General features: G+C 41.0%; 1 protein-coding gene and 1 non-coding gene across 2 annotated transcripts in view; one reads left to right on the top strand and one right to left on the bottom strand.

Annotated features, from left to right (window-relative positions):
- ZNF845 (zinc finger protein 845) overlaps nucleotides 1-15,510 on the top strand; it is a 46,799-nt gene extending 31,289 nt beyond the window's left edge. The window contains exon 9 of the mRNA XM_075537842.1: nucleotides 9,157-15,510. Within this exon, the coding sequence (XP_075393957.1) occupies nucleotides 9,157-10,739 (1,583 nt within the window). The 3' untranslated portion in view covers nucleotides 10,740-15,510. The remainder of the gene's footprint in view (nucleotides 1-9,156) is intronic.
- LOC142432875 (U6 spliceosomal RNA) lies at nucleotides 1,733-1,841 on the bottom strand. The gene has a single exon (XR_012780973.1). It is a non-coding gene; the product is annotated as a U6 spliceosomal RNA (small nuclear RNA).
- Nucleotides 15,511-16,483: the final 973 nt, after the last annotated feature.

The following is a 16,483-nucleotide window of genomic DNA, read 5'->3' as shown; positions in this document are numbered from 1 at the left end:
CTCCACTCTGCACTTCCCCCTTCTTTCACTATGGTATATATATATATTTTGCATGATGCCTTATACCTGGTCCCTTTGGCATCTCGTGATTGCACAGGCTGGTGTGCTTCTTCCATGTGGGCTTTATTGCTTCTGAGCTAGATGGCCGCTTGTTCACCTTCAAACCTTTAAGACCCCAGACACTATCTCTTTCGATAGCTGGGCACCATCAGCTTTCTTCGCCACATTTGCTTATGCACCCGTTAGTCTTCGGTGATCGTATCATGGAGGTGTGCAGCCAATGATATGATTTTTTGTTCTTTGATGCCTGATAACTGATCCCTTCTGAACCACGCGATCACACAGGCTGGTGTGTTCTTCCATGTGGACTTTGTTGCTTCTGAGCTAGATGGCCGCTTTTTTATCTTCAAGCCTTTAAGACCCCAGACACTATCTCTTTTGATAGCCGGGCACCATCAGCTTTCTTCACCACATTTACTTGTTCACCAGCTAGCCTCATTTTTTAACACATGTTGTTGTCAAAAAATTAGAGTAATGTGCTTACAAAAACACCTCGCAAGGGGTGTATTTAGCAAAACAGCACTTATTTATGGCGTTACATTTGCCTAAAAAGTCAGTACTGTATAGCTAATGTCATAATTTATAATGATCTAGTTTGAATGAACTCCAACTTGGTTTCGATCATACAGTTGACCCTTAAATAACATGTATTTGAACTTTGAGAATCTACTTGAATGCGAATGGTTTTACAATCACCATGGAGCAGTTTGTCTCTCCAGTCGATTGCATATAACAGTAAGAAATCCTCTTTCCCAGTGCTTGCCTATCATTGAGTTTGGTACAATACTGCACATCTTGAATAACACCCTGGGACCCTAGAAGTGCCACTCTAGTATTGCTGGGAGTGCTCCCAAGAAGAAAAACTTAAAACTGCTTGATAACAAGATTGAAATCTGCAAATGGAGTTGCCTGTCATTTCAGTGTAACTGAATCCTTCCTAAGGACTCTTGTGAAAGAAAAGCAAAGAAAATTTATGAAGCCAAATTGCTATTCCGGCAGAGTCAAAAACCTTATGCGTATTGCAAAATTCCTTTCTGTCGTCTGTTGAAAATACAGCTTTGTGCAGGTGCAGTATGTAATAGGGCAGAGTAGAACTACGTCTTTGAGTCCCCAAGACTGTCAGTCTGTACAGGAACAGGCAGCCACGTCTTTCTCCCGTAGCGCAGCTGTTGGATTTGAACTGCTGGCCTTATGGTTAACTACCCAGCGCATAGCCCGCTGCCACCAGAGCTCCTTATATATCATACCACCCAAAGAATGTGTTCATCAACCATTTATGTTCCCAGCAAGACTTGTGGTCAATAAAGAGATAATCACAGAGGTGCAAGACATACTTAAAACAAATCGCAGAAGTCCTTCCGCATCAGAAAATTAGTATAAATGTGAATGGGTTGCTTTCCCACTAGCGGGCAATACTCTGTTAGTAAGTCTTGGGGGAATAAAAAGTTGCATGCAGATTTTCAGCTGTGTGGAGCATTGGCCCCCTAAACCCCTGTGTTGTTCAGAGGTCAACTGTATGCCATAACTGTGCTACTTTCTAGCCCCATTCCTCTCCATCTTGTTCACGTCACAAACTACATCTTTAAACATTGTGTGCTGCTCAGCATCAGTTTATAGTGGCTGTTTTGTTTTGTTCACCCTCCTTTTTGGGCAAAGGGCTATAATTTTAAAAGAATATACGGAACGCTTCAGGACATTAGTTGTCATCCTTAAACACAGAGGCCACGCCAATTTTCTGTACATCATTCCAATTTTAATATGTGTGCTGCTGAAGCGAGCACAATAGTTGCTTTTTAAATCAGAGGGGAAGAAAAGGACTTGATAAAAAATACATTAATAATCAGTCTATATTGACCTTTATAGTAATATTGGGGGGGGCGTGTGTGGTTTTGAGTTAGTCTCCGATTTGCTTTTTTTGTAAACATTTTATTAGGGGCTCATACAACTCATCACAATCCATACTTATACATACATCAATTGTATAAAACTCATCTGTACATTCTTTGCCCTAATCAAAATAATGTATTTTCTTCTTTTTTTTTTTACATTTTATTAGAGACTCACACAACTCTTATCACAATCCATACATATACATACATCAATTGTATAAAGCACATCCATACATTCCCCGCCCCAATCATTCTCAAAGCATTCGCTCTCCACTTAAGCCCTTTGCATCAGGTCCTCTTTTTTTTTTCCCCCTCCCTCCCGCTCCCCCCTCCCAATGTGCCCTTGGTAATTTATACATCATTTTTTTGTCATATCTTGCCCTATCTGGAGTCTCCCCCCCCCTTCTATGCCATCCCTCTCCCAGGGAGGAGGTCACACGTGGACCCCTGTAATCAGTTCCCCCTTTCCAACCCACTCGCCCTCCGCTCTCCCAGCATCGCCCCTCACACCCCTGGTCCTGAAGGTATCATCCACCCTGGATTCCCTGTGCCTCCAGCCCCATATGCACCAGTGTACAACCTCTGCCCTATCCAGCCCTGCAAGGTAGAATTCGGATCATGGTAGTTGGGGGGAGGAAGCATCCAGGACCCGGGGGAAAGCTGTGTTCTTCATCGGTACTACCTCACACCCTCATTGACCCATCTCCTCTCCTGAACCCCTCTGTGAGGGGATCTCCATTGGCCGACACTTGGGCCTTGGGTCTCCACTCTGCACTTCCCCCTTCATTCAATATGTTGTGTGTGTGTGTGTGTGTGTATATATATAAATATATATATACACACACACATATATCTTTTTTTGCATGATGCCTTTATACCTGGTCCCTTGGCACCTCGTGATCGCACTGGCCAGTGTGCTTCTTCCATGTGGGCTTTTTTGCTTCTGAGCTAGATGGCCGCTTGTTCACCTTCAAGCCTTTAAGACCCCAGACACTATCTCTTTCGATAGCCGGGCACCATCAGCTTTCTTCGCCACATTTGCTTATGCACCCGTTAGTCTTCGGCGATCCTATCATGGAGGTGTGCAGTCAATGATATGATTTTTTTGTTCTTTGATGCCTGATAACTGATCCCTTCGGGACCACTCGATCACACAGACTGGTGTGTTCTTCCATGTGGACTTTGTTGCTTCTGAGCTAGATGGCCGCTTGTTTATCTTCAAGCCTTTAAGACCCCAGACACTATCTCTTTTGATAGCCGGGCACCATCAGCTTTCTTCACCGCATTTACTTGTTCACCCCCTTTGGCTCCAGCAGTTGTGTCGGGAGAGTGAGCATCATAGAGTTCCAATTTAATAAAAGAAGGTATTCATGCATTGAGGGAGTGTTTGAGTAGAGGCCCAAGGTCCTTCCGCCACATTAATACTTAACCTATAAATATAGACACATCAATCTACTTCCCCATCCTCCTATATATATTTGCATGTACATGTCTTTGTCTAGACCTCCATGAATGCCCTTTGACTCCTAGCTCTTTCCTCCATCTCCCTTGACTTTCCTCTTGCCCTACTACCATGCTTCGTCGCCACCTGGGCTAGAGTATACCTCTTCTCTAAGCAACCTTACCCTTGATCATTCCCCACCAGACCTGACACTCCCCCCTCTCTACCATTTGGGGTCCCATGTTGTTCCCTTGTCCCTGTGTTTGTTAACACCACTTCCTAACCCCCCCTACCCCCCACCCCAAGTCCCCCCGGAACTGTCGGTCCCGTTGTTTTTCCTCCAGATAGTTCATCCAGCCTGTCCTATTCAGACAGACCTGTGGAGACACTAACATGCACGAAAACAAGACAGAGGAAAACAAAGCAACAGTATACAACCAGACAACAAAACAACAAAAACAAACCACTGACAAAGAACAGAACAAAACACTTCACAAGAGAAAAGCTTGTAGTTAGTTCAGGGATCGTTTGCTGGCCCTTAGGAGCGTTTTCCAGTCCAGTCTGTTGGGGCACCACGCTCTGGCCCCAAAGTCCACTTTCAGCATTCCCTGGGGACCTTGCCGCTCCATTCCCTTGCTGTTCCGCTGCACTCCCCCAGTGCTTTTCCTCGGTGTGGTGGGATCAGGTCAGGTGCAATTCCCACACTCTGTCTCCGGTGCAGTCCCCTGTATCGCCCTTAGTCACTGAGGGGCATCATTTCTCATAGTGGGGCCAGCCATGTTGTTCTCTCTGTGGACTGGCTGCTCTAATCAGGAACATCATCCTCACGGCCTGGTGGGCCAGGCTGTGTTCCACTCTCTCCTCCTGCCCCTTCATCTGCTCCCGTGTGCTCTGATCAGATATGTCCCTCTCCCGGAACTGCAGAGTCAATGTTGTCCTTTGGAACAAATTCTTTTCGGGGGAGGGGCAGGAATCCACTTAATTTATGGTGCTGGGGCCAGCCTCCCAGACCTCTCCACTGGTTCACTACTCCACGCCGGGATATTGCGGCTCCGATTTGCTTTCATTGTAGCCTACATAACTCCTGTTACCTTTTCCTGCAGGAGGGGTCCATTAGTGATGACCTCCCTGAGTTTTCCTTTATGTAGTAATGTCTTAACTTCCTCCCCGCCCCCACCCTTCCTGGGGCCCAAATCTAGTCCCCCGGATCACTTAACTCTACAAAAACATTCGTGTTTTGACCAATGCTCAAGCAGCACACCAGCAGATGTTCTTTTAGCTACCTCCGCCAATAGTTTTAGGGATAAATACCAGTGGGAGTCGATATTTTTATTGTGGGGGTATGTGAGACTACATTCTCAGTTACATTATTATCCCGATTGTTCATTAAGACTTTACCACTGTTTAAGTCCTCCGCCTTCTTGTCAGACTTATCATGTCAATTGTAAGTCCATGACGACGCATAGAGGCGTTGTAGAACTGCCTTTGTTTTTTTCCGAAACTAATTCTTGACAGGAGTAGAAAGCCTCATCTTTCTCCCTCAGAGTGGCTGACGGTGTCAAACTGCTGACCTTGCAATCAGTATCCCATTGTGTAACCACTATGCCACCAGAGTTCTTTGTCACTTACAAATGTAAAATACCCCTATGTTGAGTCTCCTTAATCCACTCTAATGACAAGGACGGTCTCTGGTGAAGAGTGGTAATGGCCAGGGACAAGAATAGAGACGGAAAGTTGAGGCAGGTTCTTTTCATGATGTCAATCTGAGCCACTTACTGTGTTGGAACATCTTTTATATATATATATATATATATATAATACTTTTATCGGGGACTCTTACATCTCATCACAATCCATACATTCCTCCAATATATCAAGCACATTTGCACATATGCCGCCATCAGCACTTTCAAAGCATTCTCTCCCCACTTGAGCCCCTGATCTCAGCTCCCCATTTGTGTTAGAACATCTTAAAACAAAATTAAGACCCAAACACTTTCATGCTATAAAGGCCATGCTGTGTAGTTTTCTCATGCAAGACACCATTGCTTCTCTACAGGCTCTAATACGCTGTTGCTTCTCAACGTGAACGTGCGTGATAATCACCAGGACAGATTGCTGGGCATCGTAGTCCCGAATTCATTATGTCTAGTGGCGGGTCTGAGCATGTTCCTGTCTCAAGGATTGCTGATATTCCTGGTGTGCTTTGTCATCTGACTCACTGAATCAGAAATTCTGGTCATGGCACCCAATAACCCTTACCTTATTAAGCCATCCAGGTGACTGATACGTGTGAAAGCCTGAGGATCACTGATAGTAAATAACATTGAGCAAATGATCATCCTGGTGAATCTGTCTTTACCCAGTCAGTGGACATAGTTTCAAGAAGACAGTTTAACTCCACTGACCTGTCATTTAACGAGAATTTCTTATTTTATTTAATGAGGATTTGTTTTCTTCTTCTTCTTTTTTTTAAACCCCACTCCATACTCTCTTCTGTTCCTGATAACCACTAAGCTTTTCTTTTGATGGCTTCTGCTTCTCTTAGCTACTTCCTAAGTATAGCTACACGATATTTATGCTTTCAGAGCATAATGAGTTTAAGTTTCAATCGTGTGAACATGTATCAGAACTTGATAACTGAGCAATATTCCATTGTGGTACACTGAAAGCTGGAACCTGTGTAAGGCAAAAACTTGTCAGAGATGGAAAACTCAAATCTCTTCCACTAAAAGTTAGTGATAGAAAAGCGGTCAAAGCTTTTGTGAGTCTTGGGAAAACAAGACAGTCATTCATTTCTCACCTCTCATAGCTTTCACAGTATGTACGGAAGGGCACATGGGTCATAGCTGACCTCCCCTGGCTTCAGTGAGGAAAAGGAAGCCCTGTCTCTATACCATCCCAAAGCCATGTGCCACCAGGCAGAGGTCAAATAGCTCCCCCTTCCCATCTTTCTTTTACCCTATTCTGATACCAACTGCTCCCCACATGAACTAACCATGTTTCTATTGGGTTCAATGATTCAAAGACAACACTCAACGCTTATGGGGATTTATTAAGGAAGTTAATAGGTTATCACAAGTCAGGATCAGCAAGCAGTCCGGCAGTCATGCCTCTCCTTAGCCAGCAAGCCCACCTGCCATTCCACCTCACTGCCTCAGGTCTCACAGGTACAGCCCCTCTGCTCTGTCTTGGCATGGCTCCTCTGTTCCGTGGTCTTCACTCTGCAGCCTCTGGTGTCTCTGTTCTCAGCCTCCGCCATTTTTCTCAGGGATTGCAAATGTGCTAGACTGGTGGTTCTTCCCTGGTGATCCTGGGATTATCTCCTTTTTTGCTTCTGAGATGCCTCATTCTTATAGCTAGAGAAATCGCAAAACTGACCAATCCCCCCTATTTAGCATTTGTGATGTTGCTCGATCATATGTAAATCTATGTTTGGCGTGGCCAAACTATGTTCCACGGAATTTACACCACTTTGCATTGCTACCACAGTGCACAAGTGGTTCAATTTCTGTACAACCTCAACCTCAGCACATTGTAGCACTCTAATAGGGAATGGCTACTGATGAAATTTCAGCTATTCTTAATCTGAGAATGTCTTGATTTTCCCTTCCTTTTTAAAGGATAGTTTTGCCTAATGCAAAATTCTTGGTTGTCAGTTTTTTCTTTGAGGACATTACATGTCTTTTTACTACCTTCTGGCCTCCAGGGTTTTAGAGGAAAAATCAGCTGTCAATATTAGTAAAGATCCCTTCCCTCCCCTATTATGTGACTGGTTGCCTTGCCCTTGCTGCTCTCAGATTCTTCATTATCTTATCTTTGAATGTGACTTGGTTCAGATTTCAAGTTTCTCCTGCGTGGGATATGTTCGGTTTCTTATATATGTAGATTCATGCGGTTCATCGTATTTTGGAAGTTTTTAACCATTTTAACTTCAAAATCTGTGCCCCTTTCGTTCCTTGCCTTTTGGGACGGCCATTATACGTATGTTGATGGTACTGGATGATGTTCCACAAGTCTCTTAGGCTCTGTTCATTTAGCTTCCCCGCCCCAACCTTTTTTTCCCCCCTCTGTTCCACAGAATGGATAATTCAATAAACTTGTCTACAAGTTTGAACCTCCTTTGGCATTTTATTTTAGTTATTGTTCTTTTCAATTCCAAAATAGACACTTATGTCCTTTATGAATTTTTTCTATATTACTGATATTCTCTGCTTATTGAAACTTCATTGTCCTCATTCCCTTTAGTACATGGATCATGTTTTCCTTTAGCTCTTAGGATATGTTTAAAATACTTAAAGTGTTTCTCTAGTAGTCCCTTGCTTGAATTTACTCAGGTCCAAGTTTTACTAATGTTTCTGCTGTATGGATACTTTCTTACTTTTTGCTTTCCCTGCCCCTGTGTTCTAAAAGCTAGCGCTTTAATATTGTTAGATGCCCTTTCCTCGTGGCCCCATGTTCACCGTTCTCAATCAGTAGTGTGTTTGAGCCCATTGTTGCAGCAGCCCCTGTGTCAATCCGTTGTCACTAACAGTTTTCTCTTTTCACTAACCTTCTACTTTCCAAAGCATGATGTCTTCTTCAAGGACGCCTGATATTTTGTCTGCAGCGTGTGAGATAAAGTGTCACTAACCTTACTTCTAAGGAGCATTCTCATTGTACTTCATATTTGTTCACTCTTCTTGAGTCCATGGTATAGTCAATGTTCTTCACCAGTACAATAATTCAAAAGCATAATCTCTTTATATATTTTTTACTATTACAAAAGGGCTTCGAAAAAGTTGTGGAAATTTTGAACAAAAGTAATGGGATTTTCCCACAAACTTTTGGAAGCTCCTTTTTATATTGTGGCAAATCTGAAAATCCAATTCTACTCCTTCCCTGGTTTGTTATTGAACGTTATGATTGGTGATATTAGTTTATTAACCCCTCGGCTCTCATATCATGTTTTTCCTATGTGGCCACTGAAATCTCTCGATTGATTGAGTCATCAGTACTGATTTGCAGAGATGACCTGAAACACTGGAACAATAACAACAAAGACCCTCCCACTTGTAGCAGATTGACCTTGTGTGTCTGTTAGAAACATATTAGACAGTTAAGAACCCTGCCACGAGTTTCCCTTTCTGCTTGCAGAGTGCCTGATTCTCCCTCAAAATGTGAACGCTTTGGAGAGTTTCAGAGCTTTTCTTTAGCATCAGTGAATCCACACGCAGGTCTATGCATGACCTTACAGATGCCAAAGAATTATGCAGGAGCTGTCAAAACACTTAATCCTCAAAACATCATCCTAGTTTTTATTCCCAGGATTTTCCCAGTGAGTCTGTTGTTCACTTCAGTTGTTTCCTCTTGCTCCGGATAGATGAGTGCTTCTGTCCCCATAAATGTTTACAAACTCAGGAATCCAGAGGGGCAGTTCTGCTTTATCCTATAGGGTCACTGTGAGTTAGAATTAACTCAAGGACAATGAATTTGGTTTTCCAGTTTGGAATCGCACATCGATTTCATCTCTACTATAAGAGCTCCCTAAGTCTCTTCTGAGTGGATATATGCTTTGGGATGACTGTGAGAAAATGTCAATAATGACATTATTGAGAAATAATTTCTTTATTGAGAAATCCAATTCTCTATGCTATGGAAGTCTAATTGCAAAGTTTCGTATGCGCTCATTTGAAACTATTACTTTTTCTGTAATATTGTTTCTCAATATAAAATACTTACCTTCCAAGTCTAATAGGAAGCCCGTGGCTTTTATGTATCTTTCAGATATCGCTACTAATTCTGTGATCAAGGAATTACCATTGAAAAATGAAAATAAAGGAGAGCTATATCAACCTGTGATAGTGGAAGAACAAGAAAGCCATGGTATTGATGATTTTTATTTCAGCAATGTCAGAGAAAACAAGTGTGAACTTGAAAGTCAGTGGACATTTGATGCACAAAATTATGAAGGAGTGCTTATGACCCATAACAAAAGCATATTTGGTACCAGAGGCCCACAATTTAACCACCCCTGGACTAATTTCCCACTAAATCAGAGTATCTCTGTAAGTGAAAGTGCATATCAGTATTTCAAACAGTACTCGTTTGTAAAAAATTTGTTAAAACTAAAGCATAACATAGACTTTGCAGGAATAAAATATAGGAAACTTTTACAAAATACAATTGGATTCAGCTTTCAGACACATTTTGCTGAAATGCAGCGATTTCAAATTCAGAAGAAAATATATGATTGTAATCAAGTTGAGACATTTATCAACAATGGCTCATCCATTTCACCAGCTCACAGAAGTATTCCCGATGACAAAGTGAACATTTTTAGTGAATATGACGACGTGATTGTGCATCCTTCATTGTTTACCCAACATCAGAAAATGCTCACTAGAGAAAAACCTTACAAATGCAATGAATGCGGGAAGGCTTTTAGCCAGTGCTCAATTCTCACCAAACACCAGAGAACTCATTCTGAGGAGAGACCTTACATATGTAATGAATGTGGCAAAGCCTTTACCGGCCGTTCAAACCTTACTCAACACAAGAGGATCCACAGTGGAGAGAAACCGTACAAATGTAACGAATGTGGGAAGGAATTTACCAGACGTTCTTACTTGTGGGGTCACGAGAGAATTCATACAGGAGAGAAACCTTACAAATGTAATGATTGTGGTAAAGCCTTTAACCGCCTCTCAAATCTCACAAGGCATCAAAGAATCCATACCGGAGAGAAGCCCTATAAATGTAATATATGTGGAAAGGATTTCACCATAAGTTCCCACCTTTGGGGACATGAGAGAATTCATACTGGAGAGAAACCTTTCAAGTGCAATGACTGTGGCAAAGGTTTTACTGAGCGGTCCAACCTGACTCAACATCAGAGGATCCATACTGGTGAGAAACCTTACAAATGTAAGGTATGTGGTAAGAATTTCCCCACGCGTTCACACCTCTGGGGTCATGAGAGAATCCATACTGGAGAGAAGCCTTATAAATGTAATGAATGTGGTAAAGCCTTTACCGGGAGTTCAAATCTTACTCAACACAAGAGAATCCATACAGGAGAGAAACCATATAAATGTAATATATGTGGCAGGGCCTTTAGTCAAAATTCAAGCCTTAATATTCATCAAAGAATCCACACTGGGGAGAGACCTTACAAATGTAAAGAATGTGGCAAAGCCTTCAAGCAGTACTCAAGCCTCACTAGGCATCAGAACATACATCCTGGAGAGAAACAGTACAAATGTAATGTGTGTGACAAGGCTTTTCTCAAACGTTCCCACCTTTGGGAACATGAGAGAATGCATATTGGAGAGAAACCATATACATGTTTTGAATGGCAAGGCCTTTAGGCCATGTCGTGACTTCAGGATTCATCAGAGTCCAAAATGGAGCGAGACCTCACGAGTGCAATGAACGTGGCCTATTGTTTAACCAATTCCACCCTGGACCAAACACCAGAAAATTCATTCTTGAGTGAACTAAATCGGTCGTTCCACTTGAAAATTAACTTCAATTGTTAAATCTCCAGAATAAGTGCCGGTCAGAATCATTGAAAAGCCATGCATTGTTGAGTGTCAACTGAGCAAGAGGGTCTGCTGGAAAGTCCAATTCTGTTGAGTTTTTCATCTGCTTGTATTTGAGGTTTCTTTTGAAGGTTATACTACTATTGGTGTGAGTCAGCCAGAGGCGTAAAAGATGATGGATGTTAGGCCTTCTTCACAAACGTTGCTCGTGCCATTGTTAAGTACTCCAGAAAGAGATCGGCAAGATGACAGTGAGACTGCATCCAGGAGAGGGCATTCCTACAGTGTGGTGTAGCGGAAAGACACTGGAGTAGGGGAAGGGAACAGATGTAAAACTGTGACCCTGAGTCACCATATTTAATATGGGCAACATCCCTTTCTACGAGTTGGATGGATGGCAGGGAGCCACTATGAGTTATCAGAAAGGAGTGCTTATCAGCTGACCGTGAAACCCAAGGAAAAGGGGAGAACATGGAGAGCTTTCTAGTGAAGTAGTTTTATTGATTAGTAGGGACTGCTAGGGGGCATTTAAGTTTGTGGCAAAATGCAGTAGAAAGGCAATGGAATTTTCCCACGGACTTCGGAAAAGCCTTCAAATAGTAGAATAGAGGTAAATGTTAGTTTCTCCTTTGAAAGTAAATAGCTGTTGTGTAGTGAAATTCATGTAAAAAATTACTATTGGAGACCAAGTAGAGTAGGGGGTTGCAAAGTTTGAACCCACCAGCTACTCCGCAGGAGTGAAATTAGACTTTCTATTCCTGTAAAGATCGCAGCCTGGGAAATCCGCAGTGCCAGTTCTTCAAAAGGGCACTGTGAATCGAAATTGACTTGATGGCAGGACGTTCGGTTTTTTTGTTTGTAATCTGAAGAAGTTATCAGAAGTTATCAGTAAGCAAAAGAATGAGAATATAGTGCATAGATAGGATTTACAGTTAGCCATTAATATGTATTTTGCGCCCTTTTATTTAGAATATGTCAAGAGTTCATTTGAGTTCCATAATTTTTCACAAGTCCAAGTTGTCTTCCTTCTGTTAGAGAGATCCCATATCACTGAGGCACTGAATAACAAACGTGTTATACTCTCAAGGAAGAATGGCATCTATGATCATTTCTTCCCTTGGTGAAATCAAACGATATGCAATTTGGGGAATGCCGATACCTCATAATGTGTACCCGAGTCACTGTCACCACACTCTATCTCTTGAACACCGATGTGGCTATTAAGAAAAGGTGCCATTTTCCGATTCAATTTCCCTGACCCTCTACATCACTATTCATGAACATGACCACACAATTATATTTTTACAAGGCCCTTTTTTGATGTGTGGTGAAAATAAAATATGTCAAAACATTAACCAGCATAATTTCCACCGTTACAGTTGATGGTTTCGATTACACTTTCACATTGTGCCACTATTACCTCTGTAGTCTCCCAACCTCTTCCACCACCAATAATATAAATTCTGTCCCCCCAACTATTGATCTGCCTTTCTTGTCCCCCAGTTAGCAATAATCTTTGGCTTCTATATATTTCCTTACTTTGCATAAGTCAGATCATACTATGTATGCCCTGTTGTGACGCAGCGTATTTTTAGCATCTGTCCATGTTCTAACAGAAGTTAGATGTGTGATATTCCATTATATGTGTATCATATTTTCTTCCTCCATGTATCTGTTGGTGGAATTGGCTGTTTCCACCTTTGGGCTTTTGTGAAAAGTGCTTCCATGCACACTGGCGTGTAGGTTTGTGTTCCTGTTATCATGCCTTCCTATAGACTTAGGAATGGAATTGCTGGATCATGTGGTAGTTTTTTGTTCTTTCCTGTGGTAGTTTTATGTTCAACATTCTGAGGAACCACAGGACTGATTTCTGCTCCGGCTACTATTTGTTATTCCTGCTAGTAGTGCATGTTGGTGCCAGTTATGCCACAACTTCCCACGTGGAAAACTTGTAATCTATACAAGGATCGACAACCTAAAGACTCATGAGTCATCTTGTCTGTGGTACGTTTTGTATAACCTGTCAGATAAGTGATTTTTAAATGTATAAATTTACAGATGGAGATATATATATATATATTACACACACAGGAGCTGCCTCAGAAGACCCATGTGGGTCACAATGATGCAGTATATTATACGTATGTATATATAGGCTTCAAAAAAGTTTGTGGAAAAAATGAATTAAAAGATAATAAAATTTTTCCATGAGCTTTATGTTTCCCCCTTGTATGATTTTACTTACATGAAAAACAAGAATAGGCAAATGTATAGACCAAAGTTTATTGGTATTAGCCACAGGACAGATGGGAAAGGAAAGTCATTGCATAAGAAGCAGGGAGTTTATGATGATGGGATATTGGGTCATGATTATGGATAATGATTGCCAATTAATGTAATCTATGTCCCTAAATTCTACACCTAAAAATGTTCACTTGGAAAGTGTATTCAATATATTTTTTACCAAAAAAGTATATAAAATACTATTGCCTACTTAAGAGTAATGATACGATATTAACTGACATTCTCAAAATTAATGTGACATTTAGAAAAAGTATTAAGAGGAAAATATGTGAAATGGAATCTGAAATGTCAAGAACCTTGTCATTTGATTAAATTTGATAAGTGAGTATGAGCCTAAAAATATTCGAGCAATTCAAAACTAGAGAACATATTACCATATGTAACTGAGCTTGACGGGATCCCAGTTGTTTTTTTCCATCCACCTAAAATGCTCAATTTTGAAAATATTTTCTCTAAATTATTTCTCCTTCAATGAGGAAATGTAGTTATTGGTTGCCATTGATTTGGCTCTAGTCCATGGCATCCCTGTGTATGTTAGAATAAAATGTTGCCTTGCTAGACATCTCACACCAAGGAGAAATAGTTTTGATAAGAGACAACAGTTGTCTCCATTAAACTCGTGTTGAGATTCAACAAAGGAACACAAGTTAGTCCTCAGATAATGTTCCTACACAGTGTCAGAAAATTTGAATGACTCCATTCGACTCGTATATGTGTGAGGCTTTTTGGAAACCACTAATTCTGAAATTTTTTTCAGTTTTGCATAGATTTAACACCAAATTTGCGCATTATAAAAAGCATATTAAGATTCAGGTGGACAGTCTGCACCATCATTTAGCCAACCACACACAAGTCCTTCATCACCTTGTCTTGATTCACTTTCTCAGTCTCCTCTCTCCGTGACAAAAACTAACAATCTGTCTTGGAAGAAGTACAGCCAGAATGCTCTTTGGGGACTAGGATGGTGAGACGTCCTGTCACATACTTGGAGCGTATCTCGAGGGCCCATACCCTGGGTAAAGGACCTCAAGCTTGGTAGAAGACCAGTGGAAAAAGGACACTCTCAATGAAATGAATTGACGTAATAGCTGCCAAGTGGCCTCAAACATAGCCAGCAATTGTGAAGATGGCACAGGACCAGTGTTCCATTCTTTCAATAGTGTCATGAGTCAGCCTATTTGGAGGCACTGAACATCAACACTCAATCTATAGCCACCAGCCAGGCACCAGTGATTCATGTTACAAACGTGTCAATTCTTTATGCTTATAGATTGTTTTGTAACATATTTAGAGTATTTTGTAATTCTCTGAAGTTTTATTAAATGTTTCTTGATTTTTTTTTCCTAGTGAAATTTTGGTTTCCTAATTCTGACTTAAAATTTAATTTTATGTTTGTTGTACGAGGGGGGGGTACCCCCCAAAAGCAGATTTTTTTTTTCCAAAACTATGCTTTTAAATTTTTTTTACTAAGCAACCTTATCACCTTCGAAGCACTCTCCATCGCACTTAATACGTTTGTCAAATCTTTGATTCCGGCCTTGGAAACATTTTTCAAACTCATATGTTTGGATGACTGACAGCACCTCCCTCGCTTTTTGTTCTTCGCCTCTTCCATGTCGTCCCATCACTGCCCTTTCATGTCCCTCTTCAATTGTGGGAACAAAAGTCGCACCAAGAAAAGCCAGGTGAGTAATGTGAGTGGGGCAAGAGAGGCATGATGTTTTTTTTACCTAAAACTGGATCACTGAGATGGTTGCATGAGCAAGTGTGTTATAGCAAAACCAGTCCCCTATCTGCCACAAATCAGGCCTTTTTTGTCACACACTGTTGTATGATATATTTTCAGAACCTCTAAATAGAGAGCTTGATTAACAGTCTCACCTCGTGGAACAAACTCAAAATGTAATATGACTCAACATTTTTGTCCATTTGGCAAGTTGACGGATGTCCAGAACAAGGTTTGTCATCAGTTGACATTTCACCCTTTTTGAGACAAGAAAGCCATTTGTACACTTGGGTTTTTTCCACAGCGCTGTCCCTGTACACTGTGTTCCACATCACAGCTGCTGCAACGTTTTCTCCCAAGCAAGCAACAAAACTTCACGACCATACGCTGTTCTCTTAAATCAGCAATCACAAAAACGAGGTTTGAGCGAAACTGCTTTTACGAAGAAATTCTCTGTGACCAGAGAGAACCTTCCCAGGATGCGCCACTGGGTGCAGGAGCTCAGAGGGAGTTCCTTGATGCTTTCCTAGTGTTAAAAATGCGCACTACAAAAGCTCTGCCCAGCAGAGCTTTTCTCTCTCTCTTTTTTTTTGGGGGGGGGGAGGCGGGGTACAGGGGAGGGCCCTTGTAGACTATTTACTACATTGCAGAGTATTGTGCTTTAGCAAGTTTAATGTTCAGTAATTATTTGCTAACTATATGCTGATGTTAAACCATTTTCAAATATGAGACCATATGTTTCCTATGAAGTGAAGAGTCCTTTAAGATGTCTATGAAAACCCCCTCTGGTTACATGCAATCACCCTTTCTTTAATCTGTGTTTATAAACTTGTAAATGCCATCATTGGAAAATGTCATCGCTGTCATAGTACTTTCTTTTAATATTAGATTTCTCAATATAAAATATCCACCTTCCAATCCTAAATACTAGGAAGCCTCTGCTTTTATATTATCTTTCAGGTGTATGCTAGGTTTGTGACCAAGAAATTATCACCAAAGAGGAAATTAATAAAGGAGCATTATGCCAAAATTTAGTAAGGATGAAAGTTTTGAGAGCCTTAATATGGAAGGATTTTGACTTCAGGGATTTCCAGGGAAACATGATGAGATTGAGAGTCAGTAGCGCCATCAAAGAAATTGCAAAGGCATATCTAGGACCCTAACAAAAATCTCACTGGTGTGACGCATCATGAACGTAGCACTTCTTGAAGTAATTTTAACAAAAACAAATATATCTGTTGAAGTACAGATCAGTATTTCAAACATAACTTCTGTTTTTAGAATTGTTAAAAACTAAAATATAACAGATTGGGGAAAAAAATAAACCTTTGCAAAATAGATTGGATTTAGTATCTATCCAGTCACATCTTGTAATGAGGAGAAAGACAAATGTATTAAAGTTGATAAATCTTATAATATTGGTGCCTCGCTTTCTCCCGTTCAAAGAACAAATGGCAAAACCAACATTTGTAATAAATATGGAAAGGTGATTATGCATCCTTCATTGGTTGCTCACCACACAATGCATACTAGAGAAAAA

The sequence above is a fragment of the Tenrec ecaudatus genome, chromosome 18 (genome assembly GCF_050624435.1).
Source record: "Tenrec ecaudatus isolate mTenEca1 chromosome 18, mTenEca1.hap1, whole genome shotgun sequence".
In the NCBI taxonomy this organism is placed as follows: Eukaryota; Metazoa; Chordata; class Mammalia; order Afrosoricida; family Tenrecidae; genus Tenrec; species Tenrec ecaudatus.
This window is presented reverse-complemented; position numbering and strand designations above follow the sequence as displayed.